This window comes from Mobula birostris, chromosome X (genome assembly GCF_030028105.1).
Source record: "Mobula birostris isolate sMobBir1 chromosome X, sMobBir1.hap1, whole genome shotgun sequence".
In the NCBI taxonomy this organism is placed as follows: Eukaryota; Metazoa; Chordata; class Chondrichthyes; order Myliobatiformes; family Myliobatidae; genus Mobula; species Mobula birostris.
In genome coordinates this window covers 43,605,444-43,626,513 of record NC_092402.1, presented here as the reverse complement: position 1 = coordinate 43,626,513, position 21,070 = coordinate 43,605,444, and the positions used below count along the sequence as shown (strand labels likewise).

Here is a 21,070-nt window from a genome sequence, read left to right as displayed (position 1 = left end):
TGAGTAACAAAACCAAACAAAGTCAATTTCTCAAAAAGGAAAACTCCCGTTTCAGGAAACACTTTGGAAATAATTTGCAAATGCTGGGTGCTGGTGAACGTGTCTCTGTAGCCCACCAAGCCAACAAAGCCTCAATCTGATATTGCAGTAGAACAGGAGTTACCAGCCTTTTTTTATGCCATGGACTCCTACCATTAACCGAGGGGTCTGTGGACCCCAATTTGGGAACCGCTGCATTAGTAGGACCCCAAGCAAAATACTGCCAATGCTGAAGTAAAACAGAAACATGAAATTCTTGAAATACTCAGCCAGTCAGGCAGCATCTATTGAGAGAGAAAGAAAAACACAGTCAGCTTTTCAGGTCAAGGACTTTTCATCAGAACGGTCATGGAAGGTCATCCACCTGAAACATTAAATCTGTTTTTCTCTGTCCTCAGAGCTGCCTGACTACTGAACATTTCTAGCACTTTTTCTCTTTTTTTCCGGAGTCACAGCTCGTAAACAGGGCCTCTGACCCATCTGGTCCAGGCTAACCAAGATTCCCAACTAAGCCCTCCCATTTGCCCATGTTTGGCCCATATCCTTCTCAACTGTTCCTATCCACGTACCTTTTTAAACTTTGTTAATGTACGTGCCTAAACCGCTTCCTCTGTCAACTCATTGCATATGCCCTCTAGTTTGTGATTCCCAAACCCTGGGAAAACAACTGTGCAGATGACTCTGTTTATACTCTTCACAATTTTATACATCTCTATAGAATCACCCCTAATTCTCCTACATTCCAGTGAAACCTACTCAACCTCTCTCCTTAACTCAGTCCCTCATGTCCAAGCAACATCCTCACTAATCTCCTCTGCACTCTTTCTAGCTTAATGGCATCTTTCCTATAGCAAGGTGAGCAAAACTGAACATGGTATTCTAAATATGGCCTCACCAACATCTTATACAACTGCAACATATCCCAACTTTATATTCAATGCCCTGACATATGAAAGGCAACATGCCAAAAGCCTTTTTCTGTACCCTGTCTTCCTACGATGACACGTTCAGGGAACCATGGAATTGTATTCCAGGTCTCTGTGTTCTACAGCACTGTCCAGGGCCCATAACCTTTGACCCCAGTGAGGTTTGTGGTTGTAAATGTCTTGAGATATGCTGTACACCAGCACATTAGATCAAGACCTTTACAGGGAAGTACAACAGCTACAAGCACTTTCCATAGTAGAAAGTCTCCTGTAGAGTAAGGAATCAAAACCAAATGCTCCCACACTCAAATGAATTGCACAGATTCACCATCCTCTGGCTAAAGAAATTCCTCCTTATCTCTATTGTGAGGCTGTGCCCTCTAGTCTTGGACTCTTCCGCTAATGGAAACATCCCCTCCACATCCATTCTATGAAGGCCTTTCAATATTCGATAGGTTACAATAAGATTCCACCCCCCCCCCCCCGAGCACTGAGGAGCACTGAGGTAGCATAGCGGTTAGCGCAAATCGCTTTGCAGCGCCAGCGATCACCGATCATCGATCAGGGTTGGAGTCCCGCCACTATCTGAAAGGAGCTTGTGTGTGTTCTCCCCATGACTGTGTGGGTTTCCTCCAGGTGCTCTGGTTTCCTCCTACATTCAAAGCCATACGTTTGGAGTTGGTGAGTTGTGGGCATACTAGGTTGGCGTTGGAAACGTGGCAACGCTTGTAGGCTGCCCCAGCACAATCTTCGCTGATCTGATTTGACACAGACGATGCATTTCATTGTATATTTTGACATACATGAAACAAATAATGCTAATCTTCACAAAATTCTAGTCTGAATTTAAAATCTTAATCTCTTTAAAATTCAGCTGGAATTTATATGTTTCAATCCCTGAAAAGGCAGCGAATGAGATAACCCGTGAAAATACAGGCTGGTCTGGAACCCTGCGAGTTGGCCGGAGCCTTGCCTCGCAGTGCAAAATGATGTGCTGGTGTGCCAGTGAGTCACTGCTTGCATAACTAACGGGCTGGTTGGTTTTCTTGGCAGGTAATGGTTAACGAAGCGGCTGCACAGCTCTGCATGATCGACAGCACTCTCCTGGCCAGGCGCGACGAGCTCTTCCCACTAGCCCGACAAGTAGTCCGAGACTCCGGGTACAAATACAGTCACAGGTATTCCAGGTAGGGTCGGGGGTTGAACCCAGCCATGCCCCCAGCTTACAAAGCACACAACCTGACTTTACCAGGACGAACCTTTGTCACGACACTGGATTCTACAGCATTGACCACAATCTTTGACTATGGGAACATCTCTACGATCTCGCCTCTCAATCTTTTACTAGTGGCAAGAATAGAATCAGTGTGAACTTGTCACAAACTGAACAGAATTGTAATTTTGGTTCAGAATATATGATCAAAATCACAATGTAAGTGGTTTGGCGTAATGGCTCATGTACTGGATTTTGGTGTCACTGGCAGTCTTGTAGAGGTGCAGAAAACTATGAGCGGCATGGATAGGGTGAATGTGCAGTCTTTTTCCCAGGGTTGGGGAGTCAAGAACTAGAAGGCACAGGTTTAAGGGGAGAGGGAAGACATTTAATAGAAAGATGAGGGGCAAAGTTTTCTCCAGAAGATGGTCAGTATATGGAATGAGCTGCCAGAGGAAGTGGTTGAGGCAGGTACATTAAAAACATTCAGAAAGTACTTAGACAGGTACATGGGTGGGAAAGATTAGAGGGATATGGCCAAACATGAGCAAATGAGACTAGCTTAGATGGGAACTCTTGGTTGGCATGGACCAGCTGGGCAGAATGGCCTGTTTTGTGCTGTATTACTCTATGACAGTCAGTGCCTATTCTGTATAGCCCTTGAGGACATCGTGGTGTACCGCTTTCTTGGGCCATTACAGTCTACATGGTGAAACTGTATCCACCGTAGTGTTAAAATGATTGAACAGGCCATTGTGCACCTGTCAGCCAACAAGAGTAGGTTAAGACAGTTCCATCTCCAGCTACATTTTGACGTGTTGACGATTTCCGCCTTCATTGACCTTTCAGGTCATGAGTTCCAAATTCCCTCCTTAAACTTGCTCTGTCTCCCTCTGTCAATTATGTTAAGTCAATGCTCAGTGGTTAGTGAATCCTTCCAGTTCACCCTGTTAAGATCCCTCATAAACAAAATCTCTTAATTCAAGGTGGTGGGTGAGGTTTGAGCACTAAACCAAACACTGATGAAGAACCAGGTCAGGATGATAAAATTTCACAGCAGTGTTCTAAAGGAGAGCAGCCGAATTTAACACTGAACCATCAACCTGGTTAGGGTTCTGTCACTGTTCCGGGAGAGGATGGGTGTCATGTTTGTGTTGCACTTCCAGAGTTTTAACAGCAACTGTGCTTCATTGTATTCTGACGGATATCAAAAACTTTCTGCATCAGAAATTGTTAAAGGTGCTATTTTAGTGTAGGTCTTTATTTGTCCCTTTCTTTGCTTCAATATCTTACCCATGGCACCCTTAGATCTTGAACTAAAGAGTCAGGATGGAAGTGATCTGCTTTTTGAGTACGATTGTTGCTTGGATCCATGCCACTCTGATTCAGAGATACTGGGGCTGATTTCAGCCAGATGATATAAAGAGGGCGCTGGTCATCAAAATCACGTTCCATGAGTTATTCTAGATCCAAGTGTTTAGTTCTTAAATCTGTCAAGAAATCCATCAGTAAAGTCACATACATATGATCTGTGTTTGTTACAAGAGAGAGACATCAGGGCTGCCAACACTTTGTGTTTAGCCTGGAGTTTGAAGGAGTTGAAGTCTCATCTCTGGGATGCTGCTGGAGGTATCTGGGAAGAGAAATCAGAGGGAGAATTGAGTAAATTGCTTCCTAAATTTTCTTTGGCAGCTTCTAGAATATAGGACATAATCAGTACAGTATGGGTACAGGTCTTTCAGCCCACAATGGTGTGCCAAACAAATTAAACATGTAACTAAATGCCCAATAAAAGTTGTCTCTTCTGCCTAACCAATCAATGTCTATGTCCCTCTATTCTCTGCATATTTGTGTGTCTATCTGAGAGCCTCTGTTGTATATACCTCCCCTACGACTTCTGGCAGCGCATTCCCTGTGTGCGTTCTCCCTGTGACTCCCTCCTACATTTCAAAGACGTACAGGATAGTAGGTTATTTGGTCACATGGGTGTAATTGGGTGACATGGTCTCACTGGGCGCACCTTGACCAAAACAGACCTGTCCCAAATGCTTGATGCGTTGCTGATGCCTTCCAGATCATTAGTTTCCTGACTTTGAAACTTTTCAATAGTTTTGGCTTGAGGTATAAAAATCCAGTGAATGGCACTGCCTTCGCAATCTGCACTCAATCCAGCCCTGCATTGCATCTTGTCATATCTGGAGTGCAGGGAGAGTCATGGGATGGAACTGTTAACTGTACACTTGTGCTACCAAAATGGATCCTAAAGAAGGGAGTCACAGCTCAATCGCTTCCAATATTACTAGGATTGTTTTTGATATTTTTAGATCCAAGTTTATAGATACGCCGATTCCTAAAAGGCCACGGCTGGATCCCAATGGTCAATATCTGCGGGACGAAGTGCACACACGGACGGTGCAGGCAGAGCTGATGAAACTGAAGAGACAGGTGAGCTTAACTTGGTGTTTAAGACCCACTGGAGTAAAAGGGACTAAATCAATCCTGCAGTCACTGCTGGGATCCAACCTGAGAAAGCCTGTACGGGGATCACCGGAACACGTGAGGTTCACGCTGGGCAAAGACAAATGTATTTTGACCAAAGACACAGAGCAGCAAGTTGAGCATCCTTAATCTGTGCACAGTCCTGGCAGTGCAGGAGAATGTCAATAAGGTTGAAAGAGTTCAGAGAAAATTTACAAGGACGTTGCGGAGTCTGGAAGACCTGAGTTATAAGGAAAGATTGAATAGGTTGGGGCTTTATCCCTTGGAACATAGAAGATTGAGAGGACGTTTGACAGAGGTATACAAAATTTTGAAAGGTATAGATAGGGTAAATACTAGCAGGCTTTTCTCACTGAGCGTGGGTGGGACTACAACCAGAGGTCATGGGTTAAGTGGAATCATGAGGGGAAACTTCTTCACTCAGAGGGCTGTGAGATTGTGGAACGAGCTGCCAACACATGGTGCATGCGAGATCGATTGCAACGTTTAAGAGAAATTTGGATAGGTACATGGGTGGTAGAGGATATGGAGGGCTATGGTCCTGGTGCAGGTGAATGGGAGTAGGCAGTTTAAATGGTTTGGCACAGACTAGATGGGCTAAAGGGCCTGTTTCTGTGCTGTACTTCCCTATGACTCTGAATCTGTGTGATGAGAAAGGCCAGTGTGCATGGTCCTATGGGCATTGGCCGTGCAGTGTCAAGTATAGCTGCAAAAACAACACTGGAAAGTGTTCCCTAACATTGCGTCTGGGATTATCTCTCATAACATAAGTATTCAAAGATTTGCTTTCTCCTGTAGTCTCATGATACTTATACAAACCCATGCTGCTTGCAGGCTTTGTCATCTATATAGTGTGCTATACATCCTTAGTGTTCTCACAGACAAGCACAGCCTGTATTACTTTGGATCAAAGCTGGCAGCTATGTGCACAGCAAGATCCCCCAAATATGATAAATAACCAGTTACTTTGTCTTTGCTGAGGGATAAACATTGGCCAGCTCCTCTTACTCAATATCCATACAGAAATGTCCGAGGGCATCATGTCTGCCTACCGTCCTCCTGGCTGCTATTAGAAGCACGAAACTTCGTCCCTTTCCCCACCTGGAGTATTGATTACCATTTGGTCTCTTTCCCTTCAAAACAAGCTGTCGAAGGACAGCACGAGGTGGTTCCTGGGATGATGGGTGTGTCAGGTGAGAGGTCTACCTGCCCTCTAGAGCATCCCATCCAACCATATAAAGTTCTTAGATCGGTGGACAGGATGCAAACTGGGAAGATGCTTCCATTGGTTAAGGAGTCCTAAGTCACTAAGCAAAGGTGGGCTACTCAAGGCTGAAATAAAAAGAAATGTCACGGTAGTGTAGCACCTTACTTCACCAGTGATGGGAAGATTGAGGTTCAATTCTGCTGCTGTCTGTAAGGAGTTTGTATATTCTCCCCACGATTGTATGGGTTTCCTCCAGGTGCTCCAGTTTCCTCCCACATTCCAGAAAGATGTACAGATTATGGTTAGTAAGTTGTGGCGCTGCTAGTATGGCAACACTTGTTGGCTGCCCCCAGCACATTCTCAGGCTGTGTTGGTTCTTGATGCAAATGCCATATTTCACCATTATGTTTTGATATCTCGAAGTACATGTGACAAATAAAACTGACCTTTTAATCTTTATGTCCTCACTCAGTGGGTGGTGGAACTGTGGGAGTTATGGAGGTTGAGTGATTGTTTTCCTTCAAAACTGTGAGTGATGGGCCTGTGGATATGAGGCAAATTAAGGGGGTATGAGGATAAGGCAGGAAATGATGTTGGGCTCGCTCAACAACAATCTTTTTGAATGACGGAGCAGGCTCAAGCGACCGCCTATTGATGTTCACCTGTGTGTAATGTGGGGACTGCTTGTGACTCCCTGCCTTGCCTGAGGTGAGCTAATTCAGCCCAGGAATTGTCAGTAGCACAATGGCCTGGCTGGTAGAGCTGCTCCCTCACACTGTCTGTGCAGAGTTTGCTCATTCCTGCTTGTGACTGTGTGGGTTTATCCAGGGTGTTCTGGTTTCCCCCCCACATCCCTAGGACAAGCGAGTGGGCAGGTTAATTGGCCACTTGTAAATTAGCCCCAGTATGTAGGTGAGTGGTAGAATCTTGGGGGAATTGATGGGAATGTGCTGGGTGTGAGAAAATGGGGTTGGTGTAAGTGTGTGCTTGCTAGTCTGCATTGGCTTGGTAGGCTGGAGGACCTGTTTCCATGCTGAACTTCACACCTTTCTGGATTTACCAGCTAAACCACAGGGATTTTTACTTTGTAGTCTTCAAAGCAACCTGATTGCATGAGAAAAGAACAAGCATAACCCAGGTGCTAATATGCATAATCCTCTGGAGAAATGCTCACCAGCCTCAGTCAGTCAGTCTCCGGAGACGAAGGCCCCAAATCCTCGGCTTTGCCTATTGCCTGTTGCCGGGACCAGGGTCGAAGCGCTTGGCAGAGATGGTGCTCGGTGTCGAAGAGGTGGTCGGAGGCTCGGAGTTTTCGGACAGACTCGGAGTCGGACTGTGGTCGGATGCTTCCAGGATGCTGCATCGGCAAGTTGGCGGCGCTGGAGGTTTACCGTCTGCGTGAGATAGTTGATAGATAGATAGATATACTTTATTGATCCCAAGGGAAATTGGGTTTCGTTACAGCTGCACCAACCAAGAATAGAGCATAAATATAGCAATACAAAAGCCACAAACAATCAAACAACAAAATGCAAACTATGCCAGATGGAAATAAGTCCAGGACCAGCCCATTGGCTCAGGGTGTCTGACCCTCCACGGGAGGAGCTGCAAAGTTCGATGGTCACAGGGAGGAACAACCTCCCGTGCCGCCCAGTGTTGTATCTCGGTGGAATATGGCCGGAGTCCAACAGTAAAAAGTTCAATATCGGGTCTACAAACACGTTCCTCGATCGTAATATGACCCGGACTGCACCATCCATTGTTAACCAGAACAGTAAGCACCCAACTCCTTTACGTTTACCGCTCTCAGTGCACTTCCGGTCAGCCCGAATGGTCTGGAAGCCATCCATGGAAAAGTTTTGATTACGTATAATAAGAGGAATAGATAGAGTGGACAGCCAGCGCCTCTTCCCCAGGGCACCACTGCTCAATACAAGAGGACATGGCTTTAACGTAAGGGGTGGGAAGTTCAAGGGGGATATTAGAGGAAGGTTTTTTACTCAGAGAGTGGTTGGTGTGTGGAATGCACTGCCTGAGTCAGTGGTGGAGGCAGATACACTAGTGAAGTTTAAGAGACTACTAGACAGGTATATGGAGGAACACACATCAAAGTTGCTGGTGAACGCAGCAGGAAGAGGTACAGTCGACGTTTCGGGCTGAGACCCTTCGTCAGGACCCTTCGAAAGGTCTCGGCCCGAAACGTCAACTGTACCTCTTCCTAGAGATGCTGCCTGGCCTGCTGCGTTTACCAGCAACTTTGATGTGTGTTGCTTGAATTTCCAGCATCTACAGAATTCCTTGTGTTTAGGTATATGGAGGAATTTAAATTGGGGGCTTATATGGGAGGCAGGGTTTGAGGGTCGGCACAACATTGTGGGCCGAAGGGCCTGCACTATGCTGTACTATTCTATGTTCTACGTATGTCCTCGTGCAGCCCCAGATGATGGGACTTTCGGAGATTTTGAGACTTTTACTGTGCCATGGTCTGTTCTTATTAAATTACGGTATTGCTTTGCACTGTTGTAACTATATGTTATAATTATGTGGTTTTTGTTAGTTTTTAAGTCGGTTTGTCATGTGTTTTCGTGATATCATTTTGGAAAAAGGTTGTATCATTTCTTAATGCATGCATTACTAAATGACAATAAAAGGGGACTGCGTGTTCTCAATCTAATCTAATCTAATCTAATCACCAATTAGACTATAGGCCAGCTCAACTGGCTGCTTCTCAACTCTGGTTCAGAGGTTGAAAGAGAGAGAGTGCTAGACACACTCAACAGGTCAGATACCATCAACGGCGAGGGAAACGCAGTCAACGTTTCAGGTCGAGTACCTATGATCAGAAGGTCACGTCTTTCTCAAGAGAGGCGAGCATCGCAAACTAGGCCGAGTGCACCATGGAAGTGCCAACCATAGAATGAGAGAATAAACTTGAGACCTCCTTAACAAGAATCTGGACAAATACTTAAATCATCGTGCCTAGTGCAGGTAAAAGTGATTGGTGTAGGTCGGTATAGTGGCCTGTTTCTGTGCTGTTTGTCTCTATGCTCTCTCAGGTGGATGTAAAAGAGCAGAGGTAATTTTCATCAGTATTTTGGACAATGATTATCTCTCATTCAAATCATCGATGTCGTTTAACTATCCTTTTGGTGTTTGTAGGTGATTGCTGTACTTTCACAGGTAGGTATCCTCAGTCATAGCAATAGCCATACTTTAAGTACTCCATTAACCGCGGACAGCCTTGGGACTACCTGAGGTTGTGGAAGGTGCTATATAGATGCAGGTCTCTTTTTTCAAGTGTAAACTCAACTGCAAGTGCTGACCCTCAGCTAGGTTGCCTTGAAGGAGGTTGGAGAACTAATGTCTGTGGGTTTGAGTCTGTGGCCGAGGACTGGAGGCCCAGAGGTGGCCTGTCCAGGGGTTGGAGGTCTCTGTGTGTGAGAGAGGGGTGGGAAAGGGGCTTGTTTTGCTGTTGTTGTCCTGTTCAGTTCGGTTGTTGTCCTTGTTGCTGCTTGTGTTGTTGTACTGAACATGGCAGGCACGCCGTGTTGGCACCGGAACGTGTGGCGACACTTGTGGGCTGACCCAGCACGTCCTCGGGTGTGTTGCTTGTTCACGCAAATGACACATTTCACTGTATGTTTCGATGTACATGTGATAAATAAATCCAAAACCTGATGTGTTTTACTTCTCTCCCTCACAGGAGCGGCTGCTGGAGATTCAGGCCATACTGACCAGCATCTACCAGAAACAAGAAGCCCTCAAGTCCAAGATTATGCACGAGGAGCTGAGTCACAACGTGTCTGAGGTGCACGAACTGCAGGTACATTTCTATTCTGTGACGCTGCACTGAAAATACCTTCGGGGGCGTCAAGTAACCCTGCAGTCCCTTGAGGTGGCTAATTGTCTGATGATCCCGGACCCCTGTGAAGGAAGTGGCTTTATCGAGTTGTATAATAAAAGGCATAAATAGAGTGGACAGCCAGCATATAGTTTTCCAGCAGGGCAGAAATGGTTGATATGAGGGGGCATAATTTCAAGATGTTTAGAGGAAAGTATGCGAGGGGGGGATATCAGAGGTAGGTTTTTACACAGAGTGTGGTGGGTCCATAGAACACCCTGTCAGGGCTGGTGGTAGAGGCAAATACATTAGGGATATTTAAGAGAGTCTTAGATAGGGACATGGATGAAAGTAAAATGGAGGGCTATGTAGTGAGGGAAGGGTTAGAATGATCTTGGAGAAGGGCCTGTAACTGTGCTGTACTCTTATACGTTCTTTGGTGATGTGACTGTCACAAGCTTCGTCTTTTCTTTAAGCAAAGGCCCAGTCTGCCCTCTCAGGCAGAGGTAATTACAAAAAAAAACGCAAGGGACTTGTCTCTGAGTCAGTATTGATCTCTCAGTCGGACTGATGGACTTGAATTGTCAAGTCTTTCTCATGTTGGGATGTTGCTGATTTCAAATTGGCCGCTCTGCTTCCTGCATTACAACAGTGATGACACTTTAGAACTACTTCATTGGCTGTAAAGTGTCTCGGTACCTCCGAAAGGAGACTTGGAAATCACAACAGGAATGTAAGTAATTGATGACAAGAGAGCAGGGAAATCGAATACTAATTAAGTCAAAGAAATGGAAGCAAGGAATCCTTTTTATTCTCGGTCATTGTGATGCTTGTGAACTCTGTATTTGATTATTCATCTTCTGGGATGTAGGGCACGTTTTCCATCGCCCTCTGCCTGTGGAAGATGTAATGAGCTGCCTTGATTCAATGCAGCCTTGTAGCGGAGCTATTCCCCCGACAACAGTTCAGAATGGGCCGAAGGACCTGTTTCTGCACTGTAGTGCTCTATGTCCTCAGGGATTCTGTTCAAGGGTTTAGAACCAACAACAGTGAGGGAAAGGACAAGGTGGTGTGTAACTTGAGGGGAACCTGCTGGTGATGGTACATACGTATAAGTGTGTGTGTGTGTATAGTTGCAGCTCTGTTAAACCCTGGTTAGACCACACTCGGAGTATTGATCACCTCATTATAGGAAGGATGTGGAAGCTTTAGAGAGGATGTGGAGGAGATTTACCAGGATACTGCCTAGATTAGAGAGCATGTCTTATAAGGATAGGTTGAGCGAGCTCGGGCTTTTCTCTCTGGAGCGAGGGGGGAATGAGGGGTCACAAACAAGAGAAAATCTGCAGATGCTGGAAATCCGAGCAACACACACAAAATGATAGAGGAACTCAGCAGGCCAGGCAGCACCGATGGAAAAGAGTACAGTCGACGTGACTTGATAGAGGTGTACAAGTTGATAAGACACATAGATCGAATGGATAGCCAGAGACTTTTCTTTCACAGGAAGTGGTGGGTGTGTGGAACTCATTGCCGAGGGTGGTGGCAGAGGCAGCTACATTTAAGAAAGTCGTAGTCACATAGATGATAGAAAAACTGGAGTGCTATGTGGGAGGGGATCTAGATTGATCCAAGAGTAGGTTAAAAGGCTGGCACATCATTGTGGGCTGAAGGGCCTGTACTGTTTTATGTTCTCACTCAGATTTAAAGCAGAAGTGTAAGTAATAGAGAGACTGTAAGAAATGATTTATCAGTATGATGACATCTTGCACATTGACAAAGGGTGAAAAGACTGGGTTTCCCTTTTGTATTTTGAACAGGCCTTATGGAGACCTTCATGGACTGTGTGCTGGTGATAGAGAAATCAGTGTTTAGGGTGGTGAAGGCAGCACAGACAGCACTTAAGTAACTCAACACCATCCAGGCAAGCAAATGGTGTTGCATCTGCAGCTAATTGCAACCCCCCCCCCCCACCCACCATTCCTCAGAATGTGAATGATATTTTGAGTTGTTTTGCACGATTGGCTCAGAGTGATCAAGACACACTGAAACTGCAGATGCCGGAATCTGGAGCAACAATCAATCGGCTGGAGGAACTTATCAGGTCGAGCAGCATCTGTGAGAGGAAAGGAATTGTCAGTGTTTCAGGTTGAAACCCTGTATCAGGAGTTACGACACAGGATTTCAACACAAAACATTGATAATTCCTTTTCCTCTACAGATGCTGCTCGACCCACTGAGATCCTCCAGCAAATTGATTGATGCCCCAGAGTGATGCTACGTGCTCTCTTTTTGGTTCATTCACTCCTCAGTCCTGCTAGCCTTGTTTTCCTTTCTCTCTCTCACTCTGCGGAACACCTCAGCTGGAACTAGAGAAGGTCACCACAGAGCAGCTGTCACTAATGCAGGAGCAGAACGACCTCATCAAGAAGCAGAAGCGGTCGGACAAGTATTTCTCGGCAAAGGCGCGCAGCCTGTCCCTGCTGGGGATGCAGCAGGTGGAGGAGGAAGATGGCGGAATGTCTGAAGGGAGCGGTGATGGTGAGTTTGACCCAGTGCAGCTGCAGACAGACGTCTGAGAGAGCTGCAGCTCTCGGCTGCTCTGACACGGTTTAGCAGGAAGCAGGTTTGTGGCCTGCAGTGTAGCAGAAGCAGAAAAGAAGCACTTGTAGCAGGACAGGGCCCCCTGAGGCAAGTGAACCACACAATGCACTATCGAGTTTATCAAACAACATCTGGTGGATGGCAGTGAGTAATCAGCGAACATAGTTAAAAGGAAAATATTGGTCAAAATGCCTTGGGAATCATTGGGCCCCAGCGCCTCAGGCCCTCCTCCTCACCACCCTTCCTCCTCAATCCCCCTCCTCACTCCCACACTTCCTCATTCCCCCCACCTCCATACACCCCTGCACCTCATGCCATCCACCTCACACCATCCACCTTACCCTCTCCGACTCACCCCCTCCTCCACAGACCTCTCCTCAACCCCCTCAAGCCCCCTCAAAACACCCCTCAACCCCCTCCCAAACCACCCCTCAAACCACTACCCTCCACACTACCCCTCCTAACACCCCTCCTCACTCCCCCCACACACCTCCCACTCTACCCCACCCCTTCCTCCTCACACCCCTCCATACACCCCTCACCTCCCTCTCCTCACTTCTCTCTCACCTCCCCTCCTCACTCCCCCTCATTCCTCCTACTCACTCCTCCTCCTCACTTCCCTTCACACACCTATCCTCCTCACACTCCCTCCACCTCATCCCCTCCACCTCACCCCTTCCTCCTCACTCCCCATCCTCACTCCCATCATTCCCCTTCTCACTTCCCCTCACATACCTGTTCTCCTCACACTCCCTCCTCTCACCCCCTCCACCTCAACCTTTCCTCCTCACTCGTTCCTCCTGACTCCCCCTCCGCAATCCCCCTACTCCTCACCCCTCCTTCTTTCTCCCTCACTCCACCTCCTCACTCCCCTACTTCCTCATTCACCCACCTCCTCACTCCCACACCTCACTCCCTGCCATGTCACACACCGACCTTCTCACACCGCAGCACCCTAACACCCTCCACCTTACCCTCCCTGACTCACCCACTCCTCCACAGACCTCTCCTCCTCAGCCCCCTCAAGCCCCCCTCAATACCTCCCTCAACCCCCCGCCAACACACCCCTCAAACCGCTACCCCTCCACACACCCCCCTCAAGCCCCTCCTGCAACCCTCCTCAACTCCGCCTCAACTCCTCCTGAACCCCTCCCCAACCCCACCCCAACACCATCCCAACCCCTCCTCAACCCCTCCTCACACACTCCCTCAACTCCCCTACTCACCCCCTCCACCTCACCCTCAGTACCGCACATCCTTCACCTCACCCTCTCCTCCTAACATCCCTCCTCACTCCCCTCAGACACCTCCCACTATATCTCACCCCTTCCTCTTCACACCCCTCATTACCCCCTACACCTCCCTCTCCTTACTTCCCTCACTCCCCCTCATTCCCCCTCCTCCTCCTCATTCCCCCTCCTCCTCCTCACTCCCCTCCTCACTTCCCTGATACACACCCCTACTCACACCCCTACTCACACTCCGACACACACACCCACACACACCCCTACACACACCCACACACACCCCTACACACACCCCTAAACACACCCCCACTCACACTCCTACACACACCCCTACTCACACTCCTACTCACACCCCTACTGACACCCCAACACACACCCCTACTCACACTCCCACACACAACCCCACAAACACCCCTACACACACCCCTAAACACACCCCTACTCACACTCCTACTCACACCCATATTTGCAACCCTACTCACTACCCTACACACACCCCAACTCACACCCCCACTCACACCCCCACACACACCCCTACACACAGCCCTAAACACACCCCCACTCACACCCCGACACACACCCCTACACACACTCCTAAACACACCCCCACTCATACCCCTAATCACACCCCCACACACCCCTACACACACCCCACTCACACCCCGACACACACCCCTACACATACTCCTACTCACACCCCCACTCACACCCGTAAACACCTCTCTTCACCCGACACACATCCCCACACACAGCCATAAACACCCCACTCTTCACCCCAACACACACCTCGACACACAGCCCCACACACACCCCAACACACACCCCTAATCACACCCCCACACACACCCATAAACACCCCGACACACACCCCTACACACACCCCATTTTGCACCCCTACCCACTACCCTACACACACCCCTACTCACACCTCTAAACACACCCCTACTCACACTCCTAAACACCCCTCCCTTCACCCCGACACACACCCCTACTCACACCCCCACACATACCCTGACACACAACCCTACACACACTCCTAATCACACCCCTAAACAGCCCGCTCTTCACCCCCACACACACCCCCAGATACACACCCACACACACCCCCAGACACACACCCACACACACCCCTACTCACACCGATAAACACCCCGCTCTTCACCCCGACACATACCCCTACTCACACCCTGACACCCACCCCCAAACACACCCCTAATCACTCCCCAACACACACCCCTACTCACACCCCTAAACACACCCATAATCACACCCCCACACACACCCCTACTCACACCCCTAAACACCCTGCTCTTCACCCTGGCACACACCCCTACTCACACCCCTAAACACCCCGCTCTTCACCCCAACACATACCCCCACACACACCCCCACACACACCTCCACTCACACCCCCACACACACCCCCACACACACCCCTAAACACACCACAACACATACTCGTACTCACACCCATATTTGCACCCCTACTCACACTCCTACTCTCTCCACTCCACACGCACCCGAACACACACCCCGACTCACACTCCTACACACACCCCTACACACATCCCCACACACACCCCTACACACACTCTAACTCACCCCTACTCACACTCCAACTCACTCCCCTACACACACCCCCACACACACCCCGACTCACGCCCCTACTCACCCTTATTCACACCCCTACTCACACCCATAAACATCCCGCTCTTCACCCCGACACACACCCCTACTCACACCCCTACACACAGCCCCACTCACACCCCTACTCACACCCCTACTCACACCTCTAAACACACCCCTACACACACACCTACACACACCCCTACACACACCCCGACACACACACCCCTACACACAGCCCCACACACACACCCCTACACACACCCCTACACAAAGCCCCACACACACCCCTACACACACCCCTACTCACTCCCCTACACACACCCCTACACACACCCGTAAATACCCCTCCCTTCACCCCGACACACACCCCCAGACACACCCCTACTCACACCACCACACACACCCCTACACACACCCCTACTCACACCCCTACACACAGCCCCACTCACACCCCTACACACACCCCTACTCACACCCATAAACGCCCCTCTCTTCACCCTGACACACACCCCCAGACACACCCCTACTCACACCCTGACACACACACCTACACACATCCCTACACACACCCCGACACACACACCCCTACACACACCCCTACTCACACCCCTACACACAGCCCCACACACACCCCTACACACACCCCTACTCACTCCCCTACACACACCACTACACACACCCGTAAATACCCCTCTTTTCACCCCGACACACACCCGTAAATACCCCTCTCTTCACCCCGACACACACCCCCAGACACACCCCTACTCACACCACCACACACACCCCTACACACACCCCTACTCACCCCTATTCACACCCCTACTCATACCTGTAAACACCCCGCTCTTCACCCCGACACACACCCCTACACACACCCCTACACACCCCACCACCCACACCCCTACACACATCACTATTCACACCCCTACACACACCCCTACTCACACCTCTAAACACACCCCTACTCACACCCGTAAACACCCCTCTCTTCACCCCGACACACACACCTAGTCACACCCTGACACACACCCCTACATATACTCCTACTCACACCCTGACACACACCCCTACTCACACCTCTAAATACACCCCTATACACACCCCCACACACACACACCCACTCACGCTCCTACTCACACAGCTATTTGCACCCCTACACACACCCCTACACACACGCCGACACACCCCTATTTACACCCCTACTCACACCCCTACTCACTCCCCCACACACCCCCACACACACCCGTAAACACACCCCCACTCACATCCCCAAACACAACCCCGCTCACACCCCCATACACACCCCTACTCACACCCGTAAACACCCCTCTCTTCACCCCAACACACACCCCGACACACACCCGACACACACCCCTACTCACACCCCTACACACAGCCCCACACACACCCCTACACACACCGCTACTCACTCCCCTACACACACCCGTACACACACCCGTAAATACCCCTCTCTTCACCCCGACACACACCCCCAGACACACCCCTATTCACACCACCACACACACCCCTACACACACCCCTACTCACACCCCTACACACAGCCCCACTCACACCCCTACACACACCCCTACTCACACCTCTAAACACACCCCTACTCACACCCATAAATACCCCTCTCTTCACCCTGACACACACCCCCAGACACACCCCTACTCACACCCTGACACACACACCTACACACACCCCTACTCACCCCTATTCACACCCCTACTCATACCCGTAAACACCCCGCTCTTCACCCCGACACACACCCCTACACACACCCCTACACACCCCACCACCCACACCCCTACACACACCACTATTCACACCCCTACACACACCCCTACTCACACCTCTAACACACCCCTACTCACACCCGTAAACACCCCTCTCTTCACCCCGACACACACCCCCACACACACCCCTACACACCCCACCACCCACACCCCTACACACACCCCCACTCACACCTCTAAACACACCCCTACTCACACCCGTAAACACCCCTCTCTTCACCCTGACACACACCCCCAAACACACCCCCCAGACACAGCCTGACACACACCCCTACACACCCCACCACCCACACCCCTACACACACCACTATTCACACCCCTACTCACACCTCTAACACACCCCTAATCACACCCGTAAACACCCCTCTCTTCACCCCAACACACACCCCGACACACACCCCACATATACTCCTACTCACACCCCTACACACATGCCTACACACACCCCCACTCACACTCCGACTCACACCCCGACACACACCTCTAAACACACCCCTGCACACGCCCCTACACACACCCCTACACAGACCTCTAAACACACCCCACACACACCCCTACTCACACCCCTACACAGATCTCTAAACACACCCCTACACTCACCCCCACACACACCCCTGCACACACCCCTACACACACCCCTACACAGACCTCTAAACACACCCCTACAACACCCCCACACACACCCCTACTCACACCTCTAAACATACCCCTACTCACACCTGTAAACACCCCTCTCTTCACCCCGACACACACCCCCAGACACCCCCCCAGACACACCCTGACACACACCCCTATACACACCCCTACATATACTCCTACTCACACCCCGACTCCCACCCTGACACACACCTCTTAACACACCCCTGCACACACCCCTACACAGACCTCTAAACACACCCCTACACTCACCCCTGCACACACCCCTGCACACATCCCTACACACACCCCTACACAGACCTCTAAACACATCCTTACTCACACCCCTACACAGACCTCTAAACACACCCCTACACTCAACCCCACACACACCCCTGCACACACCCCTGCACAGACCTCTAAACACACCCCTACTCACACCTGTAAACACCCCTCTCTTCACCCCGACACACACCCCTACACACACCCCTACATATACTCCTACTCACACCCCTACACACACGCCTACACACACCTCCACTCACACCCCGACTCACACCCTGATACACACCTCTAAACACACCCCTGCACACACCCCTACACACACCCCTACACAGACCTCTAAACACACCCCCACACACACCCCTACTCACTGCCCTACACACACCCCTACACACACACCGACACACACCCCTATTTGCACCCCTACTGACACCCGTAAACACCCCGCTCTTCACCCCGACACACACCCCCACAAACACCCGACACACACTCCCACACACACCCCCACACACACCCCTGCTCACACCCGTAAACACCCCTCTCTTCACCCTGACACACACCCCAACTCACACCTCTAAACACACCCCTACTCACACCCCCACTCACACCCCTAATCACAACTGCACACACACCCCTAAACACACCCCTAAACGCACCCCTAATCACACCCCTACTCACACTCCGACACACACCCCTAAACACACCCCCACTCACACCCCAACACACACCCCTCTCTTCACCCCAACACACACCCCCACACACCCCCCCCCAAACACCCCCCTCTTCACCCCGACACACACCGCTACACACACCCTTTTTGCACCCCTACTCACTCCCCTACACACACACCTCTGCTCACACTTCTAAACACACCCCAACTAACTAACACCCCAACACACACCCCGACACACACCTCTAATCACACCCCTAATCACACCCCTAAACACACCCCTAATCACCTCGACACACACCCCTACTCACACCCCCACACACACCCCTATTCACACACCTACACACACCCCTATTCACACCCATACACACACCCCTTTTTGCACCCCTACTCACACCCCTAAACACACCCCCACTCACACCCCTAATCACAACCGCACACACACCCCTAAACACACCCCTAAATGCACCCCTAATCACACCCCTACTCACACTCTGACACACACCCCTAAACACACCCCCACTCACACCCCAACACACACCCCTCTCTTCACCCCAACACACACCCCCACACACACACCCCCAAACACCCCCCTCTTCACCCCGACACACACCGCTACACACACCCTTTTTTGCACCCCTACTCACTCCCCTACACACTCCCCTACACACACCCCTACTCACACCTCTAAACACACCCCTACTCACACCTCTAAACACACCCCCACTCACACCACGACACACACCCCTACACATACTCCTACTCACACCTATAAACACCCCTCTCTACACCCCTACTCACACCTCTAAACACACCCCTAATCACACCCATAAACACCCCTCTCTTCACCCCGACACACACCCCCAAACACCCCGCTCATTCCGACACACACCGCTACACGCACCCTTTCTTGCACCCGTACTCACTCCCCTACACACACCCCTGCTCACACCCCTAATCACACCCCTAACACCCTGCCCTTCACCCCGACACACACCCCTACTCACACCCCCACGCACACCCCTATTCACACCCCTACATACACCCCTTTTTGCACCCCTACTCACTCCCCTACACACACCTCTACTCACACCTCTAAACACACCCCTACTCACACCCGTAAACACCCCTCTCTTCACCCCGACACACACCCCTACTCACACCCCTAATCACACCCCCACACACACACCCACACACACCCCCACACACACCCCTACTCACACCCATAAACACCCCGCTCTTCACCCCGACACACACCCCTACACACACCCCTTTTTGCACCCCTACTCACTCCCCTACACACACCCCTACTCACACCTCTAAACACACCTCTACTCACACCCCGTAAACACCCCTCTCTTCACCCCGCCACACACCCCCACACACACCCCTACTCACACCCCAACACACACCCCTACGCACACCCCTACACACACCCCTACACATACTCCTACTCACACCCTGACACACACCCCTAATCACAACCCCACACACACCCCCACACACACCCCTACTCACACCCCTAATCACACCCTGACACAGACCCCCACAGTCACCCCTACTCACACTCCTATTTATACCCTGACTCACTACCCTCCTCACTCTCCCCTCATCTGCCCTCCTCAGTGCCCTATCTCCTCAGTCCCCCACCTCTTCACTCCCCCCACATCCTCACACCCGCTCCTCCTCACCCCCCCACTATTCCAGCTCAAACCCTCCTGCAAACCCCTCTCTTTTCTCACTCTTCTCCCACACACCTCCTCCTCACAGACTCCTTACCACCCTTCTCACCCCTCCTCACCCTCCTGAACCCCCTCCTCTAACCCTGCAACCCCACTCAACCCCTCCCACTCACCCCTCCTTCTCACATCCTGTCTCACTGCCTCCTTCACCCCCTCCCACTCACACCCTTCTCACCCTTCCCACTCACCCTCTCCTCACCCCTCCTTACTCCCTTCCTCCACAACTATTCAATCCTCCACTTCCTCACCTCACCCACTCCACCTCACACCCTCCTCATCACATCCTCATCACACCCCCTCATCACACTCCCCTCCCCACACCATTCCTCCTCACACTCTCCTCCTCAAACTCGTCCTCCTCACACCCCTCCTCCTCACTCCATGTCCTCACTTCACCTCCTCCCTCCTCCACACACCCACTGTACCTCACCTACTCCCCCTCCCCCTCAACCCCACAAAGCCCCGTCAAACATCCTCTCAAAGTCCCTCAAATCCCTCCACACCCCCTCCTCCTCACTCACCCCTCACTCCCCCTCCTCACACCCTCAAACCCCCACAAATCCCTCCTCCCACCCTCTTCCTCCCCCTGCTCACCCCCTCACCCATCTTCACCCCCTCAAACCCTTTTAAACCCTTCCTCAAATCCCCCCTCAAACCTCCCACCTTCTCCTCACTCCCTCCTCAACCCTTGTCTGAATCTTTCCAAACCCCCTCACAGCCCCCTCTTCAAACCCCC

General features: G+C 50.6%; 1 protein-coding gene across 4 annotated transcripts in view; it reads left to right on the top strand.

Moving 5' to 3' along the window:
• Nucleotides 1–21,070, top strand: part of LOC140191382 (NGFI-A-binding protein 1-like) — a 92,608-nt gene that overhangs the window by 68,394 nt on the left and 3,144 nt on the right. For 3 of the 4 annotated variants that reach the window (XM_072248755.1, XM_072248757.1, XM_072248758.1), the window contains exons 3-6: nucleotides 2,019–2,152; nucleotides 4,503–4,623; nucleotides 9,588–9,707; nucleotides 12,089–12,266. In XM_072248755.1, coding sequence (XP_072104856.1) covers nucleotides 2,019–2,152; nucleotides 4,503–4,623; nucleotides 9,588–9,707; nucleotides 12,089–12,266 — 553 coding nt within the window. The remainder of the gene's footprint in view (nucleotides 1–2,018; nucleotides 2,153–4,502; nucleotides 4,624–9,587; nucleotides 9,708–12,088; nucleotides 12,267–21,070) is intronic. The other variant, XM_072248756.1, reaches the window with a different exon arrangement.